Source organism: Anastrepha obliqua, chromosome 2, assembly GCF_027943255.1.
Source record: "Anastrepha obliqua isolate idAnaObli1 chromosome 2, idAnaObli1_1.0, whole genome shotgun sequence".
In the NCBI taxonomy this organism is placed as follows: Eukaryota; Metazoa; Arthropoda; class Insecta; order Diptera; family Tephritidae; genus Anastrepha; species Anastrepha obliqua.
This window is the reverse complement of record NC_072893.1, coordinates 28,861,659-28,885,694: the sequence shown is the minus strand read 5'-3', so window position 1 is coordinate 28,885,694 and position 24,036 is coordinate 28,861,659. Positions and strand designations below refer to the sequence as shown.

The window sequence follows — 24,036 nt, the reverse complement described above, 5'->3', positions numbered from 1 at the left end:
TACCTCAGCCTGTTATTTATGAGTTAACTCAATGATAAGAGGCTCAGCTTAACAGAAACGGCTTGGTGAAGATGGGAACACTGTCGTCATTGGAGCGTTCAACCACCTAACAGTGCATAATTTTACATTTGCTTGTCGTGCTTGCGTGTAATTCCCATGGGTTTGGGGTTTGGTCCCACGTATAAGTGATTGTAACATAACAGAGACTCAAACTGCATTTATGCATATTCTTTGGGGCCCCACCAAAAATAGAAATTATTTTGTAAAGTATAGTGAGTTGAGAATTACCACCACAAATGTTTGTTTTCCTCATGGCTGTCGAAACTGAATGCTCTCAAGAATGGCAGCATACAAGATTATGCAGGCTGAAGTGAAATTTTTAATAGTAGTTTTGCCGAGACCCAATTTTGGATGAGTAGTGTTAGTAATCGGGGTAGAAAGTGCCAAAATAACAAATTTCTGTAAATAAAAATGAAGGGTTAACTTTTAACCAGTGCCGAATGGTTTTGTGGGAATGATGGAAAAAGTTTTTGAAGCGAAACTTCTTAGGTGCCGATGGACGCGCGAGAATGGAAAGTAAAATTTCAAGGCCATGCAACGTTTTGGGCATTTTCGTTCCGTGAGAGAGAAAAAAGATATAACGTAGAGAAAAAGGAGAGAGAGAGCTATACCTTATATATATCTTAGATACACTTTAGGCTATTTTTCCTGAGTTTTTCCTTGTGGTTGCTAATTTCTAGTGAGAAATAACTCGGCCTCTTTTTGGCGCTTGCTTGTTGGTGCAAACTTGTAGGAAATATATTTTTGGTGCCTACTTTTTGGGGTTATATTTCCTTGGTGCCTACTGTTTAGGGCGTATTTTGGTCCCAATTTTTTTGGCGTTTTTGTTTGGTGCCTACTTTTTGGCGCTTGTTTCCGTTTCCTGGCTAGTGCTAGTGTGTACTATAAAGCGCTATCCATTCCGGCGTCGGATTGGTATTGCCTTGCGGTAATTTGTGCCGTTGTTGCGGTCCTGGAATCGCTGTTATGTGTACTACGCTACACGCACTTTTTGTTTTTTCTAATAGCGGTTCCCCTCTAAACCTCCTACTGTATTTCGGCCTTGAAAAAGCTCCTCATAAAAAAAATGTGAAACAAATTAAAAAAAAAATAAAAATATCAGCCGTTTGGAGTCAACTTAAAACTGTAGTTCCCTCCATTTGTGGAACAACATCCAGCAAGACGCACATCACAAATAGGAGGAGGAGCTCAACCAAACACCCAAAAAAAGTGTAAACTGCAATTAAATAAAAAATATATAAAATGTAGACATTTGAAGCAAATAGAACTATGAACTGTTGGTAAACACAATTATGTAAACCCAACTCTGAAATTTTATTTTGTATTAAATTTTGTCATGTTCAATATGATCTTTTTGCCACTTCATTTTGTGTGGCTGCCTTTAGTGAAGATACAATGAAGCACAGCACTGCTTGTAAAACAGCTGGCATTTGCGTTTGTTTTTGCATTCAGTCGGTGTTTTGCCTTTCGTCATTGATGTTTAATTTTCTTGTTACGATTGAATAAAAAGAAGAGTAAACAATCATTTCTGCAGCAAAAAGTATGATAATGAAAAGGGAAAGAGGAAGTAAAAGGAAAAGAAATTGGTAAAATAGTTATGAAGCGAAAGGTATTTGTTTCATAAAGTGAAAAAAAATATATATATAATATACATATATTAGCAATCATAAAGTAAGTAATAAATGCAGGAAATTACGCGACCGCGAGAAGCAAAAAGAAAGTAATTAAAAGTCCAACAACGTGAAGTTCAAAGTGAAAATAGGGTCAGAGCAGCAGAAAAAAAAGCAAAAAGTTGTTGGATAAATAAAAATCACCGCCTATTTAGCTGTAAGTTGGCGGGATTTGGAATTGTGTAGAAACGCACCACAAAGTACTCGGAACTTAAATGGCTCAACTGTGTCTCTTACGGCCTGTATACAGTGGATAGCTTTTGTTTTGTTGACTCATACGTAGACGCGGATCATCATTCCCTGCTTCTTTGTTGTTGTGTTGCGGCTTATAGGGAACGTTTGAAGGCAGCAATATACAAGCGCGCTATGGATTACTTGCAAGACTTGACAAGAAGTCTACAGGACTTCCTAGGTGAGTTGACAATTTCTTTGCATACATAGATTCATATATATATATATATATATATAATATATGTGTATATATCCTTAAAAAATTAGAAACTTTCATTTATTTGTTTTAAATTCATCATTTAGCTACTTACATCGACTTGGACTACTCATTATGGCTTTACCGTTTACTTTGGCCGTTGATTGTAACATTCCTACTCCCATTGGTCTTCGTGGCACTCATTTACATATCATTTGTGATGCTTTTTATTTACAAATTGCACAGGTAAGATTTTTAATTGGAATTAGCATAGTAGTTTACTACCAAGAAACCTGTCGCTTGTGATGACTATTGAAATGTCGACTTAAGCATTTCTAGCTCGGTTACTAGGCATTTTTTGCAATGAGTGCACAAATATACTGCAACAAAAAATTATATACGGGAAAAAATATAATTTTATTTGTACAGTTATATTAATGAGTTATTGAGTCCCTTTCTGCTTATTGTCGGTGGTGAAACAGTGAATACTTCGACTTCAAAGTTGCATAACTAACAGTCGTCAATTCGCGACACTATGTATGTGGCCGGCGGTGTGTGCTAACGCGTGGCATATCGGCCGACAGTTCGATACTTACTTCGGGCATGTAACAGCTTTAAATGAGAGGTACTATAATAGACAACCTTTTTTTACTAGCAATTGATGCTCAACCGGTAGCTAAATCAATGCATATATCTATCATAGATTAATTATACATAGATGAAAACGGGTTTCGTAGATAAAAATAATTTAAAATTCTGCAAAATCTCGACAAAAATCGAAGTTTTATTTTCTTTCTTCCACAAAGTGCAAACTATAAATCTGTGCACTGACCGTCCGCAAAACACGGATTATTCCACAGTCTTTTAGTGATTAGAAAACAGTTTTGTTTAGTAACTTTGGTGTGCTAATTCCATGTATCAAAAAATCCGTTACCTTCGTTATTCCATTGGCAATGTTGCCTATGCGTTTTTCTAGCGGTCTAGTTCCTTTAGATAATCGTTAAAGATTTATGCTCCCAAAGAGAATCACATGGGCATGGGCGTACATTGAATGGCAGCATATATGTCTTGAGAATTACAAGGAACTACAAATTCCTTCGACTTTCATAAAAATGTATTTATTTTTGTATATTCTCGTTGAATCGAAATGAATTACATGCTAATGCATCGCTGGTACGTAGGTTGAGGTGGCACGGTGCGCTAGAGAGGTCTACTTAGTTTACTGGTGAGGCAGCCTTTGGTCGGGAACAATCCGAGTCATTCCGGTAACGATGAACCGGCTGCCATTAGATTGAATGCATCGTTGGTACGTAGGGTGAGGTGGCACGGTGCGCTAGACAGGTCTACATAGTTTACTGGTGAGGCAGCCCTTGGTCGGGAAAAACCCGAGTCATTCCGATAACGAAGAATCGGCTGCCATTAGAATGAATGCATCGCTGGTACGTAGGTTGAGGTTGCACGGTGCACTAGACAGGTCTACAGAGTTTACTGGTGAGGCAGCCCTTGGTCGGGAAAAATCAGAGTCATTCCGGTAACGATGAATCGGCTGCATTAGATTGAATGCATTGTTGGTATTGTATTTGTTCCCAAAATACCTGTGAGAGATATGTATGCTTTTGGCTAAAAATCCATCTCTGGCTAATCATTTAATTCTAGCAAATTAAACTTATTAGTTTTCCCCTAGCAGTTAAAGTTTTCTAACAATTTAAACTTATCAGTGTAAGTCTAGCAGTTAAAGTTTTCGGGGGGTTGAAAAAGTAGTTTGTAATAGGATTTGAATATTCCGCTATCAGGCATTGAAAATCTCGTCAAAAAGCAGTTTAGTCGTTTCGCTGATGTTTTGAGTGCATGTGCCCGACCATATAACCTTAAAAAACTTGATTTCCTCACAAATCACAAACATATATTTAAACTTTTATTTGTGTATATGTATGGTAGATACACACACGTGTGTAATTACATACACGTAGACTTTGCCGAATGGGTATCCAAGTGTTTTGTTTTTACTTTGTGTCAAAATAAAATAGGAAGTACGCTGACTTGTTTTTTGGTCAGAAGGCAAAGTTCTTACAAAAATGGCAAAATTAAAACAAAAAAAAAAAATAAATAAATAAATAAAAAAACAACATAAAGTACATACATACAAATACACACACGTGTACACCAGTTACAAGTGTGTACATACAATTATTTTATCGAAAAATTATATAGTAAACAAAATCAACGTCTACTCGTCTAATCAAGTGTGTCTAAAACAATTCCTCGTGCCATATTACTGAAAGCAATGATGGTGTGTTTATTACTACATTCTCTCTATTTTATCGCACATTTTTAGTAACAAACGCATTAGTTGGCAATAAATTACAAGCTCATGAAGGATGTTGTTGTATTTTCTTTTATAATTGTGGCTGCTTGAAAATGAAACTCATTTAATAATTAGCACTTGTGCTATTTTTTATAATAATAATAGCATCTACACATGTTTAGTATGTGTGTATGTGTGTATGTATGCATATGTATTATTGCTTACTTTATGTAGTGCATAAAACATTTATAAAATATCACCTTTTCCTAGGTGATGTGCAAACCTTTGTCAGGTCGAGAAGCGGTGAGCCACTAATAAAATATTTGTAAAATATATATACAGCTGCGGTCAAAATCTTAATAGTGCACATACGTAAAATGGAATGGGTTAAAAAAGCCCAAATGTCGAACAAAACAAATCCCAAAGAAAATCCAACGTTTATCTTATTTCAGTAAGGTAAAATTATATTTAGTAAAACTGCAGCGAATTTTGAGCGGTCAAAAACTTGAGTAGTTGTAAGAAAAATTTTGAGAAAACTTTTATATGATGTTGAATTTATTTCTAGTTTTACATGAGGTTTCGCTTAGTATTCAAATTAGTATTTTGTTGCATGACCCTTATTCTTTAGAATTGCAGTACAACGGTGTTGCATTGAGAGGTTATACGCAGTTATGAAGCAAATAAAAGATGGGTTGTCAAGGATTTATCCTGAAGAAATTTCAGAATATTTTAATTTGAAAATTTTTGGCGGTTATAAAAGCATCCTTCAAGAACGTAACAAAATTTTTTATTTATGAAAATGTTGATTATAAAGCGCGCTGCAGGCGATTTCTGGAACCTCCTTTAAAAAAAGACGATTTACGGTGTACATCGTAACTCAGGATTGGATTATCTGAAATCAAAAAACCAAACAAATTTTGTTAATATATTAGATTATCTAGTAATTAATCGTTCGGCTAATCAAAATAGTGAATTTTCAAAAAATGGCAGCTTTTAAAAGAAATGATTTCGATTTTTACGTTAAAATTTGGCCGTAAATTGATTATAAAATGGAAAATAAGTATCAGATTTACAAAAGGAACGATTAATTACTAGAAAATGTATCTTTAAAGATTGAGTTAAAACGGTTGACCGATCAAACAAGCCGTTTTCGAGATATTGTGTACACCGACTTGAAAAATGTCGTTTTGAAAAAAAAATACGTTTAAAGTTTCAATACCTACCTTAAAACGTGCCGAGGTATCTCTACATATTTAGGTATAACTCCGAAAGTATTGCTTAGATCTACTTCAAATTTCGTGCGTATACTTTTGAATATATGTACATTACAAAAATGCAATAAAAAAAATCGATTTTTTTGAAAGTCATAACTGCGTATAACCCCTTGAGTCAACAAGTTTTTGGCATCTTTCAATCGAAATCGACTCCCAAGCGCTCTTTACAGCTTCCCATTTGTTATTTTTTTTTGGCGGTGAGGTTGGGTTAAAAAAGCCTTCGTACCATATAGTAACCGTCGCTACTACGTATGTGGTGATTCCACTAAAAATATCCCTCCTCTTCTCTTGGATTTTTCCCTCCACCCCTGGACTGCTTCCGCATTGCTTCGAGGTAGAGGACCAAGACGGCGTCCTAAGAAGGACACTTACTTACTCATCCTGCGTCCAGGATCGCCAGTTTTGAGAAACCTATGCTCAATGCTCTTCAGCATAGCTTTCCATTTCGCGCTCCTTTTTTCCGATAATATCCTCCACAAAATTTGCGACGGCATTCCATTTTTCTTCGTCTATCATAATTTTCTCGATAATTTCTTCAGGTGTAAATACACCAACAGCTCGTTGCAGACCTGTTCTCTCTACGTTCAACCTCTCGCATTTAAAGAAGGTGTGCTCCGCATCATCATACTCAGTATCTCCATATATGCAGTTTGGTTGGCTCACTTTTCCCATTCGCCACAAATACTTGCGAAAGGACCCATGTCCGCACAAAAACTGTGTGAGATAATAGTTAACCTCACCGTGCTTTCTTTCTACCCACTTTTTTAGATCGGGTATTAGTCTCGCTGTCCATCTACCATACCGTTCAGAGTTCCATCTTGCCTGCCAAAGTGTGATCGTTTGAACTCTAATATCGGAGAAGCGTGGTACTGGGATTCCTGTGTTTTTTGCCTCCCATCTCCGTTTGCGCTCTTGTGCTAAAATATCTATAGGGATGGTTCCGCTGATAACTAACACCGCTGCTTCAGATACTGTTCTGTATGAAGAAGCCACTCTGAGAGCACAGGTGCCTTGCACAGATTGCAGAATTTTCCGCCAGCATTGCACCCTTAGCGAATCTGCCCATATTTCGCATCCGTATAAGAGAATCGAGTTCGTCGTTTCCATTAAAAGTTTTCGCTTGTTCTGCGTTGGGCCTCCAAGATTTCCCATGATCTTATTTAATATGCCGCTTACTTTGGCAGCTCTTGTGGCAGCATGGTTTATATGCGCCCAGTAGGCTAGCCTTGTGTCTAATTGCACTCCTAGGCACTTGACCACTCTTTTTGTCGATAAAGTGGCATCAAGTACTTGTATGTCTACTTCTAATGGGATACGTCTGTTCGTTAGAAGGATTAGCTCTGTTTTCTCTGTGGCCAGCTTTAATCCATGGTCTTCTAGCCATGTCTGGACCTGGATCATCACCTGATTTAACTTCCTTTTGGCTTCGTTGCCGTTTCGGGCGACAGCTGCAATGTCCTCTGCGTATACCACTAAATGCACATCCTCAGGCATCTCTATTCGAAGGATTTCATCGTAGCTTATATTCCAGAGTTCAGGTCCAAGTATTGATCCTTGGGCCGCACCTGCTGTTATTTGTTTAGTCTTACACCCTTCTCGCGTTTCGTATAAGAGCACGCGATTGCTGAGATAGCTACGAATAATCTTCAATAGATTATTCGGGATCTTGAATTTTACCTTAAAGGTTTCAATTACGTCGTCCCAGCTTAAACTGTTGAAAGCATTTATAATATCCAGTGTGGCTAGTAATACTAAGCGTTTGGAGTATCGATTACCTGACTGGGTATGTTCTACGCTAGCTATTACATCTTGGATGGCTCCTAAGGTAGATCTGCCACTTCTAAAACCATGCTTTATCAGTTTCTCAAAGAGTTCTCCTGCGCTATCCAGCATACATAACGGTCTATAAGCAGACGCTAATGTTGGGTCTCCCTTCCCCTTACTGATTAGTACCAGTACAGCTTCCCATAGTTACGTGTTAGATGTTGGCTTGCGTTGGGCTATTGCCTCCTTGATATCAACCCACAAATTTTCAATGGGGTTTATGTCTGGTGACTGTGGCGACCATTCCATTACGTTGATCTGACTCTCCTCAAACCATCTTTTAGCAACTTTGCACGCGTTTTTGGGGTCGTTGTCTTCCCACAACAAGCCAAACAAGCGGCATTTCGTCTCTGGTATATGGCAACATGATATCCTTGAGTATATCAACATATGAAGCGCCAGTCATCATTTCCTTAACCCAATGAATGGGTCTCACGCCTAGCCAAGAAAAGCTAGAACCGTCATGCTTTATTGCTTTTGTTGTATACTTTGGCTGGTATTCGGTGTTAGGTGGTCGGTCGTCTTACATATTGGCGCGATCCCATTCCACCATACAAGACAATCTTCGACTCGTCCGACCACAAAATGTTGCGCCATTTGCTTGAAGGCCAACTTATATGTTCTTTGGCCAATCGAAATCTCTTTTCTGCATGCGTTTTTGTCAACAACGGTACTTTTCTTGGTGCTTCAGTAGTGAGCACCCAGGTCGTGCTCACGTAAACGCCGACGAACAGTCTTGACGCTCGAAGACATTTTTAAGGCATCTTTTATCTCAGTAGCAGCCGCAAATGGAAACTGCTTTGAGTATCTGACGATAGACTTAACTTCTCTTGCCGACATTGCTAGCTTTCTTCCACACTTTTTGCCACTTGGTTAGTACTTGATGGCATTACGTACCATTGTTGGTGGTGAGCAACCAATGATATTTTGCATTTCCACATAAGTTTTTCCATCAGCAATCAATTTTTTTATATGGGCGCGTTTCTCGGGTGTGCAATTTTTCCTTCTGGACACTGCTGAATGAGGAAAAATAAAAATTTGGCCATTAGCTACATAATATCAATTAAATAAACTTATCTCACGGTTTTTTTTTTTAATTTGACAAAGATAGTCGCGATAATATTAATTTCTCACACACTTCTTCACGCAGTACTAAGATTTTGACTGACAAAAAAGCCATTGCAACTAAAATTTCATGCAAAATTAACGAAGCCAACAGGTTAAGTTTGACACTACTAAGATTCTGACCGCAACTGTATGTATGTAATTATAACACACACATACCTAAATTATTAGGTATGTTCATGTAAAAATTATCCAGTAACTTATTTTCCGAGAATTCGCTCTCAAAGAGAAAAAATATAATAAAAAAAGTACATGAACGCAAAACCAGTAACAATTCGCAAGTTTTATGAATAGCTGATTAAAATATCTTTCAGTTGAGCTACCTTGATTCATTAAAAAGAAGAAGCAAAATAACGAGCTTAGCATCACTTGATTTCATTTTGTCCACAATAATTTCCATTTCATCATCGCTGTCAGGTTAGGTTAGGTTAGCCTGGTTGGCATTAAGTCACGCATAGACCTTTTGGTCCTAGCGATACCAGTTGGAGACCGACTTTTAGGAATACTAAAAGTATACATCATGTAGAATGTCAACGCTTTTGGCGAATCTAAGCAGAGTTGGGAGATCCGCTTTTGAGACGTCCTCCAGACCCTCAAACAGTGGGGCTCCTAGGCATTTTAAACGCGTTTTTAATAATGCCGGTCAAACGCACAAAAGGTGTTCTAAAGTTTCCTCAACATCTTCTCTGCATTTCCTGCATTTGTCCGTGTTAGCAATCCCTATCTTCTACGCATGTGTAGCCAATAGATTATGACCTGTCAGCATACCTATGATAGTTCTGCAGTCTCTCCGCCAGAGCGTAAGTACGAATTGAGTCAGTTTTTTGCCGTTAGTTCTACACATTTTGCTATTTTGCATGTGATCAGATTAGTCCACTTAGCTTCCACTCGCTTTTTCATGTAGTCCTCCATTTCGTTGCATATTGCATTTAGCGGTTTAGTATGTCGTTCTCTGGTTCCAATGGTAGTCTAGCAGCACTTTTTGCTATCTCATCTACTATTTCGTTTCCCATAATGCCTTTGTGACCAGGTACCCAATAGATATGCAGCCTACTGTTTGCGGCTAGCCTTTTTATGGCCTCCCTGCTCCGTTGAACATTTTTGGACTTAATACAACTTATATATTAATTATTGAGTTCTTTCTTGTTGTTGTGTAGCCGCGGAGCTAAGCTTTCCCCACAGCAAAAACTTCCGCTTGGAAAATAGTGCTCTGGTCTGGTAGCTTGGTAGGCTGCCAGATGAAGAACATTTTAACCGGTTTCTTCATTTTATTTGTTGACTCTGTGTATGCATGTATGTATGGGGTGGGCCATGTACAATTTTCTTTTTGAATCGGCTATAAAAAAAAAAAACTAATTAATATTTTTTGAAACTTTTTTTTTTTATTTTGAAGATTGAACATTATCATTTATGTATGAAAAATAATATCGTTCAAATGACTGCCACGACTGGCTTTACAGTAGGCCATTCGATCAACCCAATTTTTAAGCACATTTTCGATTGTTTGGGCTCCAATTTCATGAATGGCAACTTCGATGTCGTGTTTTAAAGCATCAATCGTCTCTGGATGGTTCGCATAGCATTTGTCCTTAACGGCTCCCCACAAAAATAGTCCCAAAAATAGTCCAACGGGCTTAAATCACAGCTCCGAGGCGGCCAATTGATATCGGAATTTCGGCTGATTATTCGGTTTTCAAAAACGGTAGCCAAAAGTTCGAGTGTAACTTTGGCAGTGTGCCAAGCTGCACCGTCCTGTTGAAATCAAATGTCGTCCATGTCATCCTCTGCAATTTTTGGAAACAACTCGTTGAGCATGTCACGGTAACGCTCACCATTTACTGTAACCGCGGCTCCTCGCTCATTTTCGAAAAAAAAATGGCCCGATGATGCCGATAGACCAAAAACCGCACCAAACAGTGACTCGTTGTGGATGCATTTGCTTCTCTACAGTAACGTGTGGATTTTCTGAGCCCCAAATCCGACAATTTTGCTTATTGACGTAGCACCCGATGTGAAAATGAGCTTCACCAGAAAAGAAGAAGAAGACTCACCACTTTGGAAATAGGTTTTCAATATTTCCCAATTTTGTTCAAGCGTATAGCGTCCCATTTCGTAAATGTCAATCCTTTAAATAAATTATGAACACGTTTGACATGTCATTTGTGTTACCATTCTCAAAAAAATAAGTGGTCAAAAAGCAAACGCTATATGTCCCACCCTGTATATGTATATAATATATTGCCAAAATAGTTAATAACCAAGAAGTATAAGCATAAAATGCAAAAGATACCTTCCATGCTTTCGATTTGTATTTCGGAAACTGCAGCAGCGATGACTGAAGGCTATGGTTTAGAAGTACATACCTATTTAATATATGACTTCAATTAAACTTTATAAGATAGATTTTAGATTTTAGATAAAAATATATTCACTTATATTTGCCATTTTTATCATCATTTTCATTTAAACTTTTTGCATAACTTTGATTCAATTCGCGTTTATTTTTACTTTGCGATCAGCTGTTTTTCTCACATGCAAATATTTACGTATCCCGTAAAAACTTGCGATTTCCCCTCATAATGAAATGTCATTTTACTCTCTCACTTTCCCCTACTTTGCAAGTATTTTGGATACGTGAACACCAAAACTTGATAGTTTGTAACAATTGCTACAAATTATTTGTTTCCTTTAACAGACCTATTAATATGCATACAATGAAACATACACAAACACAAATAATCTAATTGCTCTCTTCTGAACATCTGTTCTCTATCGCCTATATTAACGCTTACACTAATTATTTTTGATATACATATGTGCGTTCCAATCGTCCATCAAAGTTAATTTTGTAATGGCTTATCGACATATGTAAATAAAAATGTAGTAATAGTGAAGTTGTAAAGCTTATTGAACAGATAATAGGAACTTTAATGCCGATACGCCGCTCATTCAGTTTATTGATTCAATTCATGATTCAATGATTTCAAATCTATTTCAATTGGCATATCGGCAAAGGTAAACATAAAAAATGTTTGTTTTATTAATTTAATCGTTGTTTACCCTGGTTTAATTATTATAACATTTTATTCAAATCAATTAAAGCCTTCTCACCCATTTTTGTACTCTATTTTGGAAACCTTGTTTCTGTACATCAGTACTTTTTCGTTGTCTATTTAAAATGTGCAGTTTGTTAACCCTTTGCTCAATAATTCCTCGAGTTAAATTGTACTACCTACATATGTATTGCTGTGCGACCTTCAGTGCGGTCAAGCAAATATACGTCTCATACGTACATATACATATGTAAATGTAAATACATAAATGTATGTATGCATAGCTAAGTGAATAGGCTTAAAAAAGAATAAAAAAATAACTTATTTTTTACGTTTACGTTTTGCTTCTATGATAATCGCTGTTTAAAACAATTATTTATCTACAGTCAACGTCAAAAGAAAATGTACACCAGGGTGGTTAAGTTTTAAGGCCGGTGTTTATTTTGAATAAAATACAATTTTTAGGAAATCAGTGTCATTTCTCTTTATTATGATAATATTGGTGTGGCTCAATTACGTATGAATCAAAATATGTGCCTCGGCGGCACACCTCCATCCGATGGTCCAAATTTTCGATGACGCTAAGGCATAATTGAGGTTCTATGCCGTTAATGTGCCGAATTATCTCATCTTTTAGCTCTTGAATTGTTGCTGGCTTATCGACGTACCCCTTTTCTTTCAAATAACCCCAAACAATGAAGTCCAACGGTGTCAAATCACATGATCTTGGCGGCCAATTGACATCGCCGCGACATGAGATTATTCGGCCATCAAATTTTTCGCGCAAAAGAGCCATTGTTTCGTTAGCTGTGTGACAAGTGGACCGGTCCTGTTGAAACCACATATCGTCCATATCCATATCTTCCAATGCGGGCCATAAAAAGCTCGTTATCATCTCACGATAGCGAACACTATTCACAGTAACTGCTTGACCGGCCTCATTTTGAAAAAAAAAAATACGGCCCAATGATGCCGCCGGCCCATAAACCGCACCAAACAGTCACTCTTTGTGGGTGCATTGATTTTTCGGCCATCACTCTTGGATTATCATTCGCCCAAATGCGGCAATTCTGCTTATTGATGAATCTATTGAGGTGAAAATGTGCCTCATCACTGAAGATGATTTTCTTCGAAAATTGGTCATTCACTGTTGCCATTTCCTGCCACCATTCGGACCATTGACGACGCTTGAAATGGTCAAGAGGCTTTAGTTCTTGAGTCAATTGCACCTTGTAAGCGTGTAAATGCAAGTCTTTATGCATAATGTTCATCAACGACGAGCGTGAGAGGTGCAATTGTTGGGCACGACGACGAGTTGAGGTGGACGGCTCTTCAACTCAACATTATCGCGAACAGCAGCAATATTTTCCGCAGTACGAGCTGTACGAGCATGCACTGGTGTTTTCACATCTCCTACAGACCCGGTTTGCTCAAACTTTTGCACATTTTTTCCGATTGTACGCACATTTGTACGATTAAATTGACCGAAAAAATCACGAAGTGCGCGATATTCATTTTGATTTGAACGCCCGTTTTCATAATTTCCATGTTTCAAATTGAGTTAGTCTGAAATTGAAAAATGTCAAATGAAATGCAGAAAAAAACTTGACGTTTAGGTGTGGTTCACATTCAACACCGGCCCTTGAAATTTAACCACCCTTTATTGACAAGTTTTGACTATTTATTTATTTTTCATTTTAATTAATTTTGTACAAAAATACAGTTCATACTACTATTACAAAGACCAAATTTTCATCACAATTTTCACATTAATCAGAATTTCTGAAAAAATTTCATGTAACCAATTTTGTAGCTCATTAAATTTTAGTAAAGTGCAAGTTTCAAGTGAAGAATGCACACGAAAGAAACTAGTCACTTGTGTTTACTCATCACTTGCGTAAAATGAACTGTAAATACAAAATAAGTGCACATATTCGTAGTGTTTGTTGTCATTATTAATTTGCCTTATTCACTTTTTGTCACTTCTACGCAAGGCGTATTCAGTAAAGGTGGTGGCACTAGACCAACAACAATGTTTTGTACGTTTGATTGTCAAAGCAAAGTATTGGTAAAATGGAAAACAAAGAATGAATACGCTTTATTTCATTCTTGGCTGACAGCCACATGGACACGGCGAAAGAAAAATAATAAGTCAGCTGATTTACCGATGCCACCTTTAATAGGTATATTCACCTTGCTTTTACGTATTCTTCAAAATGTGTTCGGCTAAGTGTGAGCTTGCGGAGAAAATTGCGCGCAAAAAGCAAGAAAATGGTCATTTGACGCACAAAGCCAAAGCAAAAACTTTAAATTGTCCGAAAAGTACGGTAACTTATATGTTAAAAAAGTTTAATGAAACCTTGTCGGTTAAACAAAGGCCTAAAAATGGAAGAAAGAAAGGATTTGTGTCGCAGTCAAAAGCCAAGGAAGTGTGGCGCCATTATTTCGAAAAAATCTTCGAAGGGCTGCAAAACGCGTCTATAGGGCGAAAGGTTAGGTCTAAAAAGTACGCAAAAATGAAAGTTTACGTTCATAAAAAAGACGTAGCACCCAATCGAAATGATAAACACAATAAGAGTGATAAAATACAATACTTGCGCGAAAATGATACAGCCAATACATCCATAAATACTGCGAAGCCGACTAACTGGACAGACAAGGGATCTGTAAGGTAGTGTGCCCGCGAAAGGAGAGGATCAGGATCCCCTTGACAACCTGCGCTCTACTCCTGGAAGGATGGGCTTTGCACCAACTCAGCGAGCGCTGGGCAAGTACACGAACGTGTAAGGTCGCGAAATCTTTCTGGCCACGTTTAGATCGGAAGATGACAAAATCTCAGCTCTCAAATTTTGTGGGTATCCTCACGGGGGGGTATACATGCCGTCGGACTCGGAATTACTTAGAGTTCTTTCTGCGTCAGCTGCTCTCGCAGGACTAAGATTTAAGCATCTTGGTTCTCACTTCTTTTCTACGCCTGCTGACATAACAGGTCTTGATATCAAAAATCCTTCCTCCTTTTTCCTTCGCCTCTTTTTTCCCCTCTTGCACAGGTATCACAGAGGGGGAACCAAACTTCTTTCGTCCAAGTGGGCCCACTCTCTGGGCAACCATTACAACCTAACCTAACATCCATAAATATAGCTGTGTGATTATGGACCATGCAACATATGTACGTCAAAGTAGACTTTAAGCAGATTCAGGGCGCTGAGTTATATACAACGAAGAGAGGAGGAGTCCCAGGTGCCTTTAAACTAAAAATGTTGGACAAATTCCTTAACAAATATTTGGTTTGGCAAGCCATCTGTCAGTGCAGTATGAAAAGCAAAACGCCCATTACTACGGGCACTAAAAATGAAGAAATTTAGTTAAAGGAGTGTTCGCAAAATATTGTTCAAAAGGGCCACAACCCACCAAACTGTTCACAATAGCGACCCATTGGAAAATATTGGGCAATTGTAAAAAGGAAATTGCTGAAAACGAAAAAGAAATTTAAAATGAGCAGCAGTTTAAAATGAATTGGTGGAGAGCGGCAGATGCCGTACCAAAAATTGATATCTACATATCACCTAATAAGATATCTATCACGCCATTTTGTTTACAAGAGAAAGAATTGATATGGGTTTTGTTTAACACAGTAATAAACTAAAATAAGAAAATAAAATAAAAGTGGTTTTGATGGCTTATATGAGCTTGATGTTATAACGATTTTGTACAACCAACATTTTTCGTGTCTATTCATTTGGCCAAAAATTGTTTTACGAGATTTTTTTTGGTCTCGGTCTTGCAAATTTTCTCCATTTAACGCCTATTTCCAATTTTTTATGTGGAAGAAAACACGCAGCACCGTCAGCGGAAAAAAATTTCAAAAATCAACGCGATTTTCGAACCACTTGAAACTTGCATTTTATTATACCAAAATTCAACGATCTATAAAACTGCATATCCGAAATTTTTTTAAAAATTCTGAGTAAAAAATTTGAAATATACAAATTTTGCTTTATATGGTTCTTGTTGTTGTATAAGGTCAAGTCCAAAATAAACAAGACTGAGCTAAAGACAGGAGCTTTGTTTTGATAACTTCGAGTTTATTTATTCAAAACAGTCCCCTCTGATACACTGTTTTGCGCGATTTAAAAGCTTTTCGAAAGAGTATTTCAGGTCATTGACCGGAATGTCTTTCAGGATGTCGGTGCAAGCCTTTTGAGTTTTTGGATGGCCTCTACGGACACAAAACGTTTACCTTTCATGGCCAAATACAATTTTCCGAATAGGTAGAAGCCACAGGGAACCATATCAGGCGAATAAGCTGAGTGAATGATGATAAAAATGCGATTTCCAGTCAAAATTTCTGTCAGAAGAGTGGATCGGTGAGATAGTGCATTATCATGCAATAAGCGCCAGTTTCCTCCATCGCGGTATTTAGGGCAAATTCGACGAATGCAATGCAACAAAGGCTTCAAAACGCCAAGATAGACAATTGCATTGGCGGTTTGGCCCGTTGGCACGCACTCCTTGTGGACAATTCCTTTGGAATCGTAGAAACAAATGAGCATCGACTTGATTTTTGACTTCCCCAAACATGATTTTTTGGGTTGTGGCTCGTCCAGGGGCCTTCCATTCGATGCTTAGTTTCAGGTTCATGTTGGAAACACCTCGTTTAATCACCAGTTACATTGCTGTAAAGGAAGTTCTCGTCTCCTTAATGAGGTCTTTCGAATGTTGAATTTTGAGCAATTTTTGGTCCTCAGTTAATAGATATTCAAGAAGAGATATTCAACTTCGATTCCATGAATTTTAACGCTGATTTCGGTTCATGTTTGATAAATTTACGATCAACTTCGATAGAGTTTTTGGTGATTACTGATTTTGGGCGGACCGTATGTTCATTGTCATTTATGTCCTCACAACCATCTCTGAAACGTGTAAACCAGTATGAACTCTGACACGAGATAGACAATCATCGCCATAAACTTTTTTCATCAATCCAAATGTTTCGGTAAACCTTTTACCGATTTTAAAACAAAATCTGATATTAGCTCTTTGTTCGAAACCCATTTTTGTACCGATGACACTTTAGACGCAATAACTTCGCTTCTACTGAACCGAATGTCACCATGCATTTACTGGAAATCAACTAGGCATGTAACTTCCAACGCACTAACTCATTGAAAAGATGGCGGCATCAAAAACATTTTTATAACACCAGTCTTGCTTATTTTGGACTTCATCTTATATGAACTATATTTTTATAAAAAATAATTGAAATTACAAAATAATTAAACAAATAGTTAGAACTTATCAATATGTGGTGTACACTTTCTTTTGACGCTATCAGTACGTATACGCATGCTTGAATTGTAAATATGTGCTTGTACACATATCGCAATTCGCATTTATACATATCTAACAATTATAGTAATCGAAATCTTAAAGCCTTCGATTAACGACTACAATAATTCTAGAATTAAAATTTTTATTATAAAATGTGAGATGTAAGGATGTGCAAAAGTTAAAAAGTTTAGTAAATACCATTTTGAAGGTAAATATTGCACTCCTGGGAGAATTTCAACTAATGTTAAATTGCTAACAGTTTCCTACCGTCGTTCCCCTTCCCCAATTTTGAAGTGCGCTTAGTGTAAAAGTATACAATTTGTCTCTCAATTGCCAACACTCTATACCCTTTTTTTACCAGTGCACCAAAACTTTAGTTCATATGATTTGTATGCTTGGCTCTTAGACTCCAAAGCAAATTTAAATTATTAGTCATCAATATTTCAACACCACTTTTCATTCGCTAGAAATCCACGCCAATTGCGTATATTGAATTTTCTATAGTTGTTGTATCGTCCACCTTCATACGTAATATTTCATTTGTTTGTTATCAGTAATGGCGTATTTGCCTAAATGATACTATTTATAAATATTTTTATTGCTAATGCTTGTACGACAATGCGCCGATTCCCAATTAGACTGGGCATTGCTCCTAAAAAATGCTGATAAATCAATGTTATTAAAAGCTAATTTTTGCGCCAGGTTAACTATTTTGCACTTTTTGAAATAACTTATTGTAAATTACGCAAGTTGATTAGCAGGAGGGCAATAAAAAAATTTTATAACGTTTCAATTTGTTTGTGTGATTTAAAGTAATCGATAACTTTTAGTGCTGAGCAACTGTTGTCGACAGATTAACGGTGCATGCGATTTCACCATTTTATTTTGCCTTATATGACGAATAGCGTCTAAATAAATTCAACGCATTTCCTACTGCAACCGTTTTAAAAAAAAAATTGATTAAGAATTATACAGACCGATACAAATTGAACCAAGAACCAGGCTGCACTTTTTCGTAAACTTTTGACGAACTGAATCCGAATGAGTTGGTGCGTGACTACCACAAAGGACGAATCCATTTTTCTTCGTCCAAGTGTGCTCATTTCTTGGGCAACCATACCAATCTACCTACCACTCGGAAGTACCCGTCTTCGAATCTCCAGGCATGAAAGACCAAATGAAAGAAAATGTTTTTTCTAAGAGCGGTCGCCCCTCGACAGGCAATGGCAAACCTCCGAGTTTATTTCTGCCATGAAAAAGCTCCTCCTAAAAACCATCTGGAAACCATCTGGCGTTCGGAGTCGGTTTAAAACTGTAGGACCCTCTATTTCTATGGAACAATATCAGGACGCAAATAGGAATACGAGCTCGGCCAAATACCCAATAAAAGTTGTAAGCACCAAATATATTGGGTTGGGGAATAAGTTCGTAGCGTTTTTACCGAATAAAAACGTTGAATAAAAAACATCAATTATATCAATAAGTCAATCAATTATATATTCGCCGTTTCTGTTTACGACCTCTTCCCATCTCTCGACCAATTTGTTGATGCCGTCCCGCCAAAAATCGCCTGGTGTGGTGTCGAAAAAGTTGTTGAGTTAGTTTTTAAGGACCTCTTTGTTATCGATGGTAAATCTCTTCATATGGTTTGACAGGGAGCGAAAAAGATGGTAATCGGTCGGTGTAAGGTCCGCTAAATACGACGGATGTTGAAGGATCTCCATTCGAGCTCTTGGAGTTCTTGGAGTGCGGCTTTGACGAATTGCGCAACATGGGGCCAAGCATTGACGTGAAGGAGTATGGTTTGACCACGTCGATCAGGTATTTTAAGTCGAATTGTCTCATTCACATGTGTGTAGCTGGGCGTTCTGGAGCTCCTTGTTGCCCGTGCCATTCTTTTTAAGTATTTTCCAGTGCACTATGCCCACCCAGTGTCACCAAACACATATCATGCACTTCTTTGGTTGAAGATTCGGCTTGACTCTCGGCTTTGGGCTATCTCCTGGAGCCACCCACTCCTTTCTTTGCTTCATATTGATGTATAGGCACCATTTCTCATCTCTCGATCATGATTCGGTACAAGAAGCGCTGTTTTTGACCGCGTGTTTGTCGATGGCGGGTGAGATGCTGAGAAGCGATTTGAAGGCGACTTTCTTTGTTTTTTTCGTTGAGCTCGTTAGGCACACAGGCTCCCAATTTTTCGGTAAATCCTATTGAATGAAGGTGATTGATAATCATTTGATGATTGCAGTACATTTTTTTCCGCCAATTCACGACTGGTTTCGCGACCGTTCACCTTCAAAAGTGAGTTCTATCGAATGAATACTTACCTTTCCAGCACGTCAGGTTTTCGAGATATTTCGGCTGAAAAGTGCAAAAACTATGGAGATGTCCTCGCAAATTGAAATCCATTTGGCTGCTCATAGGTTCTAACCCGAAGTTACAGCGTAGAAGAATTGACAAATTAAGTTAGTTGCGGTGTAAAGATTCTCTTTTGTATGTTGGCCAAATAATCACAATTTTTTAGCCTATTTAGGAATTTTACTCTCTGCACCTTCGAGGTTGAAATATTGTCATAGAAAGTCTGATTACCTTCGAAAATAGCTTTTGCCAAGAGGGCTAGAAGAATTATTGTTCTTTAATAAAATTCCTCGTCATAAGATCTGTGCTGTAATGAGATATACTTAAATGTTCCATGCTTTAGGTTTTAAAATATCTCAAAGGGGATAAGGAAACCATGAAATGGAGTTTTGTTTCGTTGCCCGAAATCAATCTTCCCAGGTTCTTTAATAAATCAAATCAGTACTGGGTTGAAGAATATAAATTAGCCATTTTTAAGGATCTGACCAAAAACACAATTTGGGGCTACAACCAAATCTGCAGTTCTAAGCCCAGATGTTTACTTCTTATCCTCGATATGCCATTGCAGTTGGCAAGAGTAGTCGCGTTTCTGGAGATAGGTTGCAGAATCGCTAAGAGTCGTTAGACCAGATCCTGAGCCTATGCAGATTACTGCACAGTCTGCAATGATCAGTTTGCGCTTAGAAATTATACCCTTCCAGTAAAGGTTTTGCCTGAGCCCCACAGATTGGTGCCAACTTTCATAGCCTTAGCGTTTCACCTTTGTGCTTACTTGATGGCATGTTGCCTCATAGCCAGGAGAAACTCAGGTCTCGCTGCATCCACCACATCGTTTCCGAATATGTAGGCCTTCATGCTCCGGGGCACATATGAGCTGAATACGGTTGCATGTTCTTAATAAGTTTAATCTTTCTATGCCTTCCAGACTTAAGGAGGACTTGAACTCAAAAGACGACAAGGCTTTGAGTGCAGCTTGACTGTTGTGCAAAATGCGCATAGACAGTTGGCATACACTTTCGGCTGGAACATGTTTGTGTTGAATTATGTATGAATTAGAATTATGTTGTTGTTGTAGCGGCTTACTAAGCTCTGCTAGTGCGGTGTAGTCACCGATCCTCATCGTGTGACTTATTTAATGGACGCATGCTGATTCGACCTGTTGGGTCCAGTGGGAGGGGTTGTTAGGTGAGTTAGTTTGAGAAGGCATGTGAATGGGTGATTAGAATCGTGCGATGTGCCTGTGATTGCAAAATTATCCTATCCAGCGCCGTCTGTATACCAGTACATGATATACTCCTTGAATTTCTTCTCAAGAGCAGGGGTTGTTGTTGTTGTAGCAGCATAAATATTCCCCATACATATACGGGGAATGCTACTGAAGTGACAGTCCTTGGCTGGATATAAATCCGGGTCATTCCGGTTACGTAGAACCGACTGACGTTGGAACACAAGCGAAGGGTACTTTAACATTACGGGAGTATTCTACTCTATACCTTTCAGAAAAACTAAATGATGGTGTTAAATAAAAAAGGACAAAGTGGACGTAAGATGTGACGAGAGCCATGTTGCGGTGGCTGCTGTAAACAAATATGGCTTCGAACTTCAACAGGCAGATATTTACAACCAGCCAGAGCTGTTGATGTAATGGAGAAGATTGGTGGGATTTAGGTTGGCGCACAGCATACAGGCTGTCGAAGATAGTGATCTTAACCTTCTAGCTGCCAAACCCGGACATTTACACAGAAAGTGGTCTACAGTCTCCTTCTCTGAAAAGTCCCCACAGCTTCTGTAATGGGGGTTAAATGGTAAGCTTAGCTTTTCCGTGTGTGTGCCGATCGTCCAGTGACCGGTAAACACAGGTACGAGTTTGGCGAGGAGTCCAAAGGACTTTCTGAGTCCTTCGTATATTGTAGCACTTGAAGAAATGAAGCTCCATCTTTTCTGCGCTTTCCTGTGAAATAATTTGTACAGTTCCCCTTTAACAACTGTCAGGGGGATGCCAATTCAGTCCCCTTCCTGGCAAGCTCATCAGGAAATTTAGTTTCCCTCTATGTTTCTATGTCCTGGAACTCAGATCAGAGAAATGTTACCTGCACACCCACGAGATTTGATCTCCACCTTACAGGAGTTTACTAGTTTCGTTCTGCACCATGGCGTCGTCAGAGCCTTGATCGCGGCTTGGCTATCGGAGAAAATGTTAATATCTCCCTCGCTCGCGCGTTCCACATCCTAATGTTAAATAAAGTATAAGACATTTTGCATGCATGCAGGATCGCAAGGACTTCTGTTTGAAAAACTCCAGCAGTATTCGGCAGTTTAAAGGACATATATAAATTGGCTGATTTAGAGAAAACCCCTGCTCTGACTACCGATTCCATCTTGGAACCGTCAGTGAAGATAGAGGTGCAAGCTTTCCCCTATCCAATTCTGCATATTTGGAACGATTTCCCTAACACGACCCTCAAACTCTAGTTTGTGGATAGAGAGATCTGTTCGAAGTTCGGAGAAGTACGGTGTTAACTGCCCGAAAATGCAGTTCTAATTAAAGAAGAAAATTTACTGCTGATGATGAAATGAAGCCGACTATTTCTGTCTTCTCTCACTATTTCAATAATTCATCTTTTACGCTTTGTATTCTTTTGAAAATAAAAGTAGCCTATTAATGTTGAATATAGTTTTTTAACGCTTTGTTAGCTCTGAGAGAATATTTCATTTCTATGCCCTCTTCTATCTTTTCAGAGAGGTAATCATGCGCGCCGTGCGTACGGATCGCAAATTCTGGGAGTTTGGTCGGAAATTAGTCGCCGCCTTGTGGGATGCACACGCACGCATTTACCATGGCTACGAAGTAATCGGTATGGAGAATATACCAGAAACCGAACCGGCATTGATTGTCTACTATCATGGAGCCATACCTATTGACATGTACTACCTAAATTCGCGCATAATATTGCAAAAAGATCGACTCATATACTCCATCGGCGATAGATTTCTATTCAAGTTGCCCGGCTGGGGTACAATATCCGAGGCATTTCACATCAGTCCCGGCACAGTGCAGTCGTGCGTTAGCATTTTGAAGGAGGGCAATTTGCTGGCCATTTCGCCGGGTGGCGTCTATGAGGCACAATTCGGCGATCAATACTACGAGCTGCTGTGGCGCAATCGCGTGGGTTTCGCGAAAGTCGCGCTGGAGGCGAAGGTGCCGATTATTCCATGCTTCACGCAAAATCTACGCGAAGGCTTTCGACAATTGGGCATTTTTCGCAAATTCTTCCTGAAACTCTACAATGCGGTGCGCATACCCGTCTATCCGATTTACGGTGGGTTTCCGGTGAAATTTCGCACATTTGTTGGTCGGCCGATACCATACGATGGTACGCTGACGCCAGAGGAGCTGCAATTGAAGGTAAGTAAGCAGCCGAGTAGTTTACAGTTACACTTAATTTTTTGGTTTTTGGCTTTTTGTAGGTGGCCGCAGCATTGGAGGAGTTGATAAATAAGCACCAACGCATACCTGGCAGCATATTTCATGCGCTACTCGATCGCTTGCCGCCATTTCGTAGCAAAAGAAAAACGTCCGAATGAGTGGCAAATGGTCGTGGAATGTGGGTGTTCCCGTTCAGCAGCTGGCGTTGAAAAATCTCTAGATACTGTACTGTGTTAATTTTTCGTATTTCATTTCTTTTGAGGGGAGGGAAACGCAAAAGACTTTCTGCTAACTATACAAATAGCTTAGTGTGCGTTTATCTCGAGAGTTTTGCTTTCAAAACGAACAAAAAACAAACAAAAAAGTTTACAATAGTTGATAAAAACCGAAAACCGAAAACTAAAAACCAAGTAAGATCAAAACATATTATTATCATTATTATTATTATAGAATTATGAAATTCCTTCACTATCACCACGCATCCATTTTGCAAGACGGCACTTGAATTGGAGCAAAGTTTCCATGAGATTGCCTGCCTAGCCGTAAGTGTACTTAAGAATGCTTTGTGTTAAGCTCCAAGTGCGTAGTGCTAAACAATTTTATTAATTTATTAATAAATATTACAACACTTAGATTATAGCATAAATCCAAGTGCTCAGTGGGCTTTTGTTTGATATTTTGCATTTATATTTTTATAATGAAATGAATGAAACTATGTTTCTGTAGATTCTGGTTGTAATGGGAAGTTTTTTGCGAGTAAACTGAAACAAATTGTTTATAAATAATGTAATTATTAAAGTCATAGACTTAATTTTTCATCTATTTAAAAAACAAAAAAAAAAAAAATAATAATAATTAAATTACATAGCAAAACAGTATTCCAAGAATATGTTTAGATACTCTGTGTACACATACTCCTCCTTTGTATTGAATACATTTTACTATGTATGCATTAAAATAACGGTATTCAAATACTTGTGTGAGTAAATGATTAGAATTATGAAAATATGTATTGTGTTGTATGAAAAATGTATTCTTTATTTATTGTGGAATTAAATGGCGTGTGAAAATTAAAAATTTAAGAAGGAGAAAAAAAAGAAAACATTTTTTTATTGAAGGTGTAAGTAAAGGTCGAGGCACATTGAATAGGTAGTAGCAGTAGCGCATCTAATGTGGTTT

The 24,036-nt window shown here is 38.1% G+C and overlaps 1 protein-coding gene across 2 annotated transcripts; it reads left to right on the top strand.

Moving 5' to 3' along the window:
- The first annotated feature begins 2,245 nt into the window (after positions 1-2,245).
- LOC129237433 (transmembrane protein 68) lies at positions 2,246-23,690 on the top strand. 2 transcript variants are annotated; one of them, XM_054872186.1, is made up of 3 exons: positions 2,246-2,403; positions 22,170-22,836; positions 22,899-23,688. In XM_054872186.1, the coding sequence occupies exons 1-3, from the start codon at positions 2,378-2,380 to the stop codon at positions 23,013-23,015; spliced, it is 810 nt and encodes a 269-aa protein (XP_054728161.1). In that variant the 5' UTR covers positions 2,246-2,377; the 3' UTR covers positions 23,016-23,688. The 2 variants fall into 2 exon arrangements, with proteins under 2 accessions (XP_054728161.1, XP_054728160.1); XM_054872185.1 differs by lacking the exon at positions 2,246-2,403 and adding an exon at positions 2,612-2,782 and having other exon boundaries at positions 22,899-23,690.
- Positions 23,691-24,036: the final 346 nt, after the last annotated feature.

Coding starts and splice junctions, on each gene's coding strand:
- LOC129237433 (XM_054872185.1), top strand. CDS start 2,697: ATGTGGCCGGCGGTGTGTGCTAACGCGTGGCATATCGGCCGACAGTTC. Junction 2,783..22,169: donor GTAACAGCTTTAAATGAGAG/GTACTATAATAG, acceptor CTATCTTTTCAG/AGAGGTAATCATGCGCGCCG. Junction 22,837..22,898: donor CAGAGGAGCTGCAATTGAAG/GTAAGTAAGCAG, acceptor GGCTTTTTGTAG/GTGGCCGCAGCATTGGAGGA.